We start from the raw sequence: 11,235 nt of genomic DNA on the forward strand, positions 1-11,235 counted from the left end.
AGCCCGTACAGGAAAACGGAGGGGAAACTTGTACTCTCTCGGATGGCAGGTCTGCCATTTGGGGAGTCGTATTCCGAGGCTTGAAGCACATGACTAAAGACGAATTATAATATAAAAAACACTAGATGGTGCCGAAGCCCCACCTTTTTAAAAACATGATGAAAACTTACATCACGTATCTCTAGGAGACGTCAAAAGACTGAACGGCGGCCGGGCCCCCCACTCCCCAGGCAATGCCAATGGGCCTGTTTCAAACTTTTGCTAAAACAAAAATAAGAGTTGTTTCTTATAGATAATGCCTCAAAAATCACGATGAGCGCATCGGCAAAGTCTGAAATGCACTCATAACTTCACAGTCTGCGTAAGAAATTTGCGGTTTTTTGAGCTTCCCGCTTCAAAAACGATACTACGGCACAGGTGAACATTCTGTAAGAGGAGTCGTTCCATCGTCGGCAATAATCATCATGGCCGACGCCAATCCGCCAAAACACGTTTGATGGGACGAGATAACACCTGAACTGGATTAGACCTAGATTAGACCAGATAACAATCGGTGTTCATATTTTCCACGCCCGAATTGATTGACCTTGAACTCTCCTCGAATTACGCGCGGAACTGCGCGCAAGCGTCGGCCATGATGAATATCGCCGACGATGGAGCGACTCCTCTAACAAAATGTTCACCTGTGCCGTAGTATCGTTTTTGAAGCGGGAAGCTTAAAAAACGCAAATTTCTTACGCAGATTGTGAAGTTATGAGTTCATTTCAGACTTTGCCGATGCGCTCATCGTGATTTTTGAGGCATTATCTACAAGAAACAACTCTTATTTTTGCTCTAGCAAAAGTTTGCAACAGGCTCATTGCCCTCTCCCCACTGGCCGACAGCCCGTAGAGAGAGACCAAGCAACGTTCACCCCCTTCGCTGGAAGTACCCCCGCAGGCACCACACACGGAAAAACTTGTGACAATTTCACGAACACGGTTCACAACCGCGGTTGTCTCTTTAACTGGTGTTCTTCCTCCGCGTGACAAATATACTGCGAGAATACTCCATCGCGTTCTGCTGACAGTTGCTGTTGCAATGCATTGGCGAGAAAGCCACTTCCTATATAGTCTTCTGATGGTCTTTGTGACGTAGCATCTACATGTGGAATTTGCGTATTCGCACACGTGGACGGAACGGATCCGGCAAGGTCCGGGACAAGATGGCAGCGAGCGCGGGTGTCCCAAACGGCGCGCCATAAACGCGGCCCTCAACACCTCGCTCGGCTCTTGTCCGATGATCCGTACTCTCCATTGCGATTGGACGAAAATTGGGGAGGGGGGGAGGGGGGGCGCAATCCAAATGTAGCGGTTACAGCTGCGGAAGTAGGCATGATGTAATTTATGTCCTTTAGAACACTGCGGATTTATGTTAGCCGTTGAATTTCAAAGAAATTTGTAGGTAGCTCCAGCCTTTATATAGGTCACATAGCTTTATTATCAGAAATCTTCGGCGTTTTGTTTTCCTGAACAATATGATTCTTCAATAAGAAATTGATAATCATGCAAACTGAAATTTGAAGCACGTAACCTATATAACGCCGCCAAAGGGTTTCCTTCTCCTGATTCTATTTACATGAAATGTTGAAAAATTGTTTCTCATCTGCTGTGATTTTTTATGCTGTGTTGGAATTCACCTCTGAAAGAATTGAGCTGAATGTCTGTTGAAGCCCTATTAAAAGTGCAATGCTACTAATATTTTAAATTTATCCGTATATTGATGAAACATTTCAGGGCACATTTTGTAAAACATTATAAGCCTTTACTAGTTTTAAAAAAAGAATATATATTTTTTCATATTATTTGTCATCTTCATTGTAAGTTGCGGAGGAAAAATGCATTCATGATTGATACCTAAATCTACTCTCAACTGTATTCTAATTGTGTGCTGGTAATTTGTTTCTATTTTATTTAGGATAGTCAACAGTGAATTGTTCTCGAATTTATCTTTTTTTTATACCATCAATCTATGTGTAGCCATAGTCGGAAGCCCCTGTTCATTAACATGTTAAGTGACATTTTTGTGATCCGAAGAAACTTAAAATCAAAGCTAAAATACATGAATGAGGCTTCCTGGCTTGAAGCTGGTTGAAACTGGTATCTTGAGATTAATGATTGGGTTGTTTCTCCCCATTATTTTGTGTAAAGTCACTTGGAATAATTAGTGTCTCATTATTAACTTTCAGAATTTTTATTTTTGTTAGTAAGAGAACATTATAAGATGATTATCCCGGTGTCTTTCCAGAATGTGTGTAATATCGCTATCAAATACTAACTAACGGACATTGTTAAGAGTTTTAATTATTTTAGGATTAATCGCAATATGTGCAAAGTGTATTCCCCAGCAAAAAGGCTTCTTGAATTTCATGAAATGTAGTTTTCATACCTACTTACCTGCATCATGGTTAATTTCGTCTATCAAGAGTGAATAAAATATTTTTTCCTCTATGTGTAAGAATTCAGGGTGAGGCGAATCTGTTCCACACCAATGTTAATAAAATCGCTTCGCTCAAAATCACTGAAGAACCCTTTCAATGTTAAAGTTTCCAACAATGGAGATGTTGCATGTGTGAGGGATTTGCGATTCGACTGTTGTTTCTTATGTAAAAGTTCGCGAGAAACACGATGGTGCCACTGGTTTTCTCCGAAATCATCTCCCAAGCTAAAAAAAAGCTCCCAAAGTGAGGCCAAAATGAAGGGTATATCCCGCCCTACCCTGAGAGTCCACCTCTACATCAAAACAAACTCTCCAGGCAAAGATAGGGAGCAAATACATTGACAGGGCTGCCACTTCATTTGGGGACTCCAAAACTGAAAATATGGCAACCCTGCTATGTATTTGCTCCCTATCTTTGCATGGAGAGTTTGTTTTGATGTAGAGGTGGACTCTCAGGGTAGGGCGGGATATCCTTTCCATTTTGGCCTCACTTTGAGAGCTTTTTTTGAGCTTGGAAGTTGATTTCAGAGAAAACCAGTGGCACCATCGTGTTTCTCGCGAAATTTTACGTAAGAAACAGCAGTCATCTGGTACACTGAATTTCTCAGATACAGACGGATGGAAGGCTTTTGAATAGTCCTGAAATTTCATCCTACCATGAAAATAAGTTAGGAAAGAACAGATTAGATTGCCTGACATGACACTTGTAACGTTTAGTTTTCAAAGCCAATCTAAAAGCCAAACACAGATATCGATGGGAAAACGTGTAAATTAAATATTTTGATTACGATGTTCAAAATTTCAACTCCCAGTTCAAATTTTTAAAGAAAAGCAAGTTGACTTATTGCTTTACTTAAATATTTCCAGAATTTCCTGCACATAGAGAGAAAGGCTGTTTATAATTGCAGGAACAATTTACCCTGTGAACATTTGTAAAAAATTAGATTTAATTATTTATTTTCCTTTTTGAAATTGTTACCAAAAGAAATAAAAATACGAAATTTGAAATACACAACTTGTCAAGATTTATTGTCCAAAAAAAAAAAGAGCTCGTAAAATTTAATGAAAACCCTACCTGAATGTTATCGAATCCTTAGTAAGAAAACCTGAGAAAGCGTGTTCTCACCTGAAAATATTACGCTATCACATTTACGTTATTTCCAAAACCTTGCTACGTAACTGCCGAAACTTCTTACGTTAAAGTATAACGTAAAAACGTTATTTATGACACAGATACAAGGTAATCAGGTCACATTTGCGGTCACGATCAACATAAAAAAGTTAATAAGAATTTTCAAAAAGTTGGAAAACATAAAAAAACAAACTGACATCAGCAATGGCCATGCAATTGCTGTACTTATGTGATATGAGAATTTCCACCCCCTTTGTCTATTCTTCTTACTAATTTTCTCCTATCTGTCTATTCCTCCTTCAATTATCGTAATGGCAATAAGCGTTGCCTATGAGTAAGGAATATCTTCGCCTAGTAGGTTTGTAGTATCCCAGATAACATCGGACGTTTGAAGAACGTAGATATCAGTGGCGTGGCGTAGATTGCGATATATTTATTGTTATGCCATTTAAACCTATGGAAAAGGATCGATAAATAGGGCGTTCGCAGCGAACACCTTATTAATCGATTCTTTACCATAGCTGCAAATGGGGAAATATCGACATATATCGAACCACGCCACGCCACTGGTAGATATCTACGTTCACCGTGAAAAGTTCTAGAAATGCTTCGATTCCTACATTAAATTACACGTTGTCAGTCCAATACGTAATGTTGCAGAGGCGTTCCGAGAAGTATGAAAATGAGAAGCAGCTGCTGCCAGATGGCGCAAAAAATAAATATTAAAATTATCGGATCGATCTGGTAACATAGCATTTTACAGGTTTGCCTTGTGGTGGAAAAAGTAATTTAATTATTGCCTCGATCTGGCAACAACGCATTTTACAGCCAAGTCTGATGGTGCAGAAAAATTAATGATGAAATAATTGGTTCGAATTGAGAGTAGTGGCACTCGATTTAGCGTCGCCTTCCGGCAAACATATCACAAGCGCCATTTTTACCGAAATTAGGTTATGGGTAGTTTTGAAATAACGATATGCATGTAGGTACATACGGAAATAATCATTTTTTTTTCAGAAAGAAAAAAAATGTAGAAATATGAACGAAAATCGATTTAGGTATAGATCGTCACCTTCTGGCCAAAGTATCACAAGCGCCATGCGACGTTTCAAAATTTCCGCTGCCATTATATTTTTTTACGGAGTAATTGCTCAACGAAGCTTTCCGAAAATTTCACCGAATTTTCTATGTGCTGCCGATAAAATTCAGTGAAATTCTCAGACAGATTCAACCAACAATTTCTCTGGAAAAAAATAAAGTGACGGCGGAAATTTTGAAACGTCGCACGGCGCTTGTGATATTTTGGCCGGAAGGTGACGAGATGTACTTCCGTACCATAAGCACCATTCGAAAGAAAAATATCACGAGTGCCTAGTTCGGCAACTACCCACCCTAGGAATGACTTGAAGCTAACTTATTTTCGTATGTAAATGCATTTCATTATTTCGGACTTACTTACTGTTTTTTTTTTAAATAAAATTAAATGAATTTGGAAAATACTCCGTTGAAGTCGATGAAGTTATGTATCACAAATGCCATGTAAGAGGTAAGTCATTAGTATCACAAGCGCCAAGTTGGGTTGTCGCTCAACTTTGGGATTTTTTTTTACAATTTCAGTATCAACAATACTTGGAATGACCTGGACCAATTTGTCACTTTCTGGCCGGAGTCACCGAGTACCACACAGGAAGGTGCATAACTCGGCAACTTCACGATTTTCCATTGAAAATATATGGAGTCGAGGATCTATCTTCTAGGACCTTCTATCGTAGAATAAATAGCACTATTTATTCTAATAGTCTATTTATCAGCAGGGCCGGATTTAGGGGGTAGCCACATGGGCCGCGGCCCATGGCGGCAAATTTAGGGGGGCGGCAAATATTGACTTTTTTTTTTAAACGTAGGTATAAAAAGTTGGATTCAGAACAAAATTGCAAACGAGAAAAGGCGACAAAATCTCTCATTTCCTGAGAGTATAGTAATTTCTAATTTTGTCGTCTTTCGGCGATAAAAGAGGCAGCACCTTTAATTAGTCGAGTTAAGAGAGAAACCAAGCACCCAATTTGGCCTGGAACGGCGCGGCGCAGAGTGAAATGATGACGAGGACTTGAGATTGAAAGGAACAGCCCTCGGCGCGTTACACATATTAGCGCCTACAAGACTGCAAGAATACTTCACGCATTGCGTCAAACACAGTGCGGTCAGCAGCGGTCGGCGGGAAACGCATGGCGCCTACAAGAGTGCATGAATACTTCGTGCATTGCGCCAAACCAGTGCGGTCAGCGCGGTGCCGGTGCGGCAGCGGAAGTTAAAATTATTAAACCCCGTTTATTTTTTGCACATTTTTTTTCAAAAAGTGTGTTCAACACGAGTAAACGTGTCTTATGCAATATCCGCCCCCTCCGGCACGTTCACTTGATGGTTTTTATTAAAGTTTCAGAACGAATGAGAAGGGGGCGGCAAGTAGGTAAATCTAGAGTCCCTTTATACCCAGAGTTAAGACAACTCGATTATCAGCTGACTCGCAGCCGGCCTTGGCTGGCCATGGAGGCCGAAACGAGTGCACCCAAACGAACGATATTGAGGGATAAGGATCAGGAATCCTGCGATGTCTGTCACACAAAAACAACAACATCAACAAATTGATCAATTAAAAAGAAAATGAGATTGGTTTGTGAATAATTTCTTAATCTATTTTCATTTTGGACCGATGGAAATAACAATTTACTCTTGATAAACCACAATTCGGTAATGTTTTCATTATTCTTGTTCACATTCGAAGTACCGCCATCTTGGTGCACTCGTTTCGGCCTCCATGAGCGAGAACCAATCAGAATTGGATTTTTTTTTAGGCCACTTTCAGGCCAACCAAAAGTGAGTTGTCTTAACTCTGGGTATAAAGGGACTCTAGGTAAATCCGGCCCTGTTTATCAGAACTAGTCTTTTTTATAGAATAAATAGACTATTTATCTATTTATCTCTTTATTTATTTATTTATCTATTCGTTTATTTATTTATTTATTTATTTATTTATTTATCTATTTATTCTTATGGTCTATTTATTAGAACTAGTCTTTTTTACAGAATGAATCGACTGTTTGGATTGCATTTTGCAAAAAGGAACCAGGAGCATTGCAATGTTGTTAAGATTGTGCGACCTCTTTTGTCTTGGAAGAAAAATCTGATTATTAACAGTTTCTTTTTTCCTCGCTAAAACCTGTAAATTCATGACAAAAATTACCATGTAAATTTCATACTTTTCCAGGATTTCAATAGTTTTTTTGCAAAGGATGAAGTTGCAAAATCTTAGCAACATTGCAATGTTCCTGGTTCCTTTTTGCAAGATGCAATCCATTTAGTCTATTTACCTACTCTATGCTTCTATTGGCACGCTGCGTTGTTGCTCCAACTCGGCCCGATGTATCAGTGTGTAATTTTTACTTTTTTTTTTTTTTAAATTTCCCGCTAGCATATTTTACATGACAGCAACCTAACTCAAATGCTGCGTTGCCGGATGTTACTTCTATCTAATGTTACTCTCCTCGTGGAACATTTTCGACTGTTTAGTTGATAAAGAGATGCAAAATTTTGATAATCCAGACTAATAAACCGACAGTGGGGGTTTATCAAGGCATGAAAAATCTCTCAAAATCAAAAGAAGAGGACTTCATTTGATTAATTTGATTGACTAGTCATTGGAAGTTTTAGTGTTGAACTCGTTGAACTGGTTGAACTCACTGCTCCGGCCTCTTCCAAAACAAACCAGCTCTCGCTTTTGAGGTTATCATGTCTATGTTATTGCAGTACCTCGCAAGGTTTTCTGTTATTCCTTATTATATTGCTGTTGGATTTTTTTCCTCAATGATTGTTCATAGACTCTATCGAAAATAACAGTGCGGCGCAGAATTTATTTATCGAAGTGTGGACATGAATAAATAGGAATTCTGAGCGAAAGTGATTCTACCTCCTCCAAGTCATTGTGTTACCGTGTCCTCCGCCGCAGCAATGTTCGGAAGAATAATTAGCTTCTCTGCTTCCAATCTAAAAGCATTGTTACCAGCAAGCATTAGCAGATGCACGAGACAGCTTCACATTACTGCCCCTGTTGCGGTCAAACAAAGTAAGAGTCTTTAACGATAACCTTTTCTCTCCCACACTTCGGCTGAAACGAAGTTGCTTCTTACTTTGGTACAGAGCTGAGACTGCTTCATACTAATCAGCACAAATAAATTTTTGTTGATTTGTTGGTATGCAAATCGAATGAAGCAGCAGCACAAAGTTCGATCAGCAGTAGTTAGTTGCATAAAAATGGCGTAAGTCCGCAATCACATATCTCGTTTGCGATGTCTGATAATCTGCGCCTCCATGTTATTCTTCTGAAAGAGAAAAAACTGACATCATTCCTTGAAGTTTTTGCAGAATTTCTTCTGCACAAAGAAGAAAATTTACGGCATTTTTAAAGAATTACTGTTTAGTAGTTTACCGCTTAAAAAATAAAGTGTGACAGAAAGTCTGCGATGTTGCAAACTGAGTTATGTGATTGCCGACTTACACTATCGATAAGCCATTTAGACTAGGAGATGGTGATTTCATCTTCTCACAAGAAATTTTGTTTTTTTTGTGCTTTGTCTTTTTCCTTCAGTAGTTGTGCACATACCTAGCTCATTGTCCTTCATCAGCAACATCACCGGACTTGAGAGATTCCTACCACCTAGAGTGCCGTTCTCTCCTATCACTGCCACTTTTCTTCATTCTGATGTCACCTCCTGTTGAGAGGGTTAACCGCACCATCTCTATCGCCTTTAATCTTAGTCAACATTATTAGACTTTCTTTTCATATTCTGTTGCGGAAACTTCCAGCACAATTATATCACTCTACTTTTTATTTAGTCTCATGATGTTTTGTTCAATTCTACAATTTCATGGATTTCTGTTGCAATATTTTCACTTTTTTTTCCAGTTATTGAAACCCGTAAAGACAAGCAACTTATAATTGAAGGTGTTTACATGAATTCTCCCCGTGAGGAAACTCTGTTGAGACACAACGAAGATTCTGATGCTTGTGCAGTTTGTCGTCTAAACGTGGAGATAAAACACACGGTAAATTGGTCCTCATTTTGCAAGTAGGAACTATCGATTTCTTGGGATGGATTACTTGTGAACACTTGTTTTTCCTGGGCGTGCATAAATTTTGTGATCTAGGATTTCATCAAGGGGTTACTTTCCCCCATTGACTTATAACACAATCTAGACCGCGCACTAGACCTGACCTTAAGCCGGGGAGGTAAGACAGCTAGGGGGGTAAATCAGGGTAAAGATGCGCCTTCAGCTTAGTCGATACAGCCAAGCTTCTTAGGTGATATGGAATGGGTAAACTTTCTTTCTAGATGACCCTCTTAATATCATATTTTGTCCTATTCTCACAAATCACACTCTTTTCTAGGATGTGCTAATTTTGAGCCAGTTTATTCGAAAAGATGGATGTATGCTACCTCGGAGGATCACAGGCTTATGCAGATTACAGCAGAGACGAATTGGCAACATGGTAGCGATGGCAAACAAAGCTGGTAAGATCCTTTCTGTTTAACACAGTCGAACACTATAATTTTTTTACACTTTATTCGTTGAGTTATTTTTATTCTATTACAATGAAGATGGACGTGATTTATATCCATCAGTTAGCAGTAAAATGAACTGGAAACTGGCAGCTAATGAGCAAGGATAAAACTTTAGTCTCGCTCCATCATTTTTTGTTTCTCCTGAATTTTACTCGGCGGAAAAGAACTTCTGAACCTTCAGTATTCCAGGACAAAATTCTACAACCAGTTTATATTCATTAAATGCTTGGAAAAAAAAATTGCTGAGGGTGATTCGATGGACGCCACATTATGTGTCAAAGCTACATGCTATGTATCGCATCGACTGGTTCTATTTTTTCAGCTACTCATCATTTTTCTCAAATTTCGAGATCGCAATTCTGTTGTCAGGAGACTAAAGAATTCACTCACTAATTTTGACAAACAAATTCAAAGTAATATAGGCGTGGTTTTTTTAGGGAGAAAATATTGCATTCGAGTGCAGTTTCAATATCAGTATCGAATGCGGTACTTTTCCTCTGAAAAAACTATGCCCTAATTACGTTGAATTTGTTTGTCAAAATCAATAAATGAATTCTTTAGTCTCCTGGCAACAGAATTGCGATCTCAAAATTTGAGGAAAATGACAAGTAGCTGAAAAAATGGAACTAATCAATGGGATGTATTGCATGTCGTTCTAATACAAAATGTAGCATCCACTGAATCACCTCAACTGCCACTCAACCACTTCTTCTTATGCACCATATGCATTTGGTATGATGATATGTGTATCAGATGAACTTAAAAATTTAGCTCAGATAGAGCTGTACATAATCAGTGATCTCTTCATGTTGTGTACAGAATTATTTCTCAATTCTTTCTGCTCTACAGGTTTAATGACATCTCTACTTCCGAGGGCCCGAGAGAGGGATCCATACAAGAGGCGAAAGGAACATCTCAAATTCAAGGTGTACTACGATGAGTCCACAATCAAGCCGCCCAAAGACCCGTTTGCTCCGCGGAAACTTGTCCCTAAAGACAATTGGTTCTAATCCTTGACCCGACGTGTCTCGCTAATGATATCATTTTGGAGGTTGAATGTCTATAATCACAGAATTTGTCAAGTTTTTTACTAGCAATCAAAGCAACATCTTCTGAGAAAAATAAATTAATACAACCCTCAGTTCATGTGCTGTATTTTTCCGGTCATGAGCTCATTGCACGGGAGTTTGTCTCTCCTTTTAAGATCATATTCCTTATTTCTACATTTTTTTTTTTTTCAAACACCAAATGTTGCATTAAAAATAGTGAGATCTTGGATTAGTGATTGCTACCTGTAACATGTATTGGGAATAAAGTTTTTATTGTTTTTATGCACTTCTTTCTTTTATTAAATCCAATTAATGGTCCTGATAGTGCGCCTAGAATTTTTGAAAAAAAGCTTTTAATTGCGCTTATTTGTATGTACTTTGTCTGGACAATTTCTGGCTCTACGTTTGTGTAAAAGCGAGTGTAGTTTTTTTTCTTTCATAGGTAACTTAAGGAAAGACAGAGAAATAATAAGATGAATTCAATTTACATTAGTTACCATATATTTGATTTCGTAAAATAAAATAAAAGTACTTAAGAAGTAATAATTATAATGATAATACATAAAGAATATTACAGACAAAATATGCAAAAATCATGATAAAGAAGAAAAAATACAATCAAAATATGCTAACATGATAAAGAGAAATATATAACAAAGGTTTTTTCCAGCAAAAGGTTGTGATAGTGTGTATATAACAAATGAGGAAAATTAGGAAGTAACAAACATCACACGATTATGTACCATGACGTTAATAATTTTGGTAACGATAAACATAGTTTTTGTCACAAGGATGAACAGCTTTAAAATATCCACTCAAATCAAACTTATTTTAATGCAAAACACATTGGTCAGAAAAAATTCAAGCATTGAAAACTGCAGCCTTTGTGTTGGTGCTCAAAAAATAGCAAAGTGTGCAGGGTTTAGAAATTGCTGGGCTGAAAAAATTCAGTTATCAG

General features: G+C 38.1%; 1 protein-coding gene across 1 annotated transcript; it reads left to right on the forward strand.

Annotated features, from left to right (window-relative positions):
* The first annotated feature begins 7,320 nt into the window (after positions 1-7,320).
* On the forward strand, positions 7,321-10,563 carry mRpS18A (mitochondrial ribosomal protein S18A). Its single transcript, XM_019048004.2, has 4 exons — positions 7,321-7,730; positions 8,571-8,710; positions 9,054-9,177; positions 10,078-10,563. The coding sequence occupies exons 1-4, from the start codon at positions 7,616-7,618 to the stop codon at positions 10,236-10,238; spliced, it is 540 nt and encodes a 179-aa protein (XP_018903549.2). The 5' UTR covers positions 7,321-7,615; the 3' UTR covers positions 10,239-10,563.
* The last annotated feature ends 672 nt before the right edge of the window (positions 10,564-11,235 follow it).

This window comes from Bemisia tabaci, chromosome 9, assembly GCF_918797505.1.
Source record: "Bemisia tabaci chromosome 9, PGI_BMITA_v3".
In the NCBI taxonomy this organism is placed as follows: Eukaryota; Metazoa; Arthropoda; class Insecta; order Hemiptera; family Aleyrodidae; genus Bemisia; species Bemisia tabaci.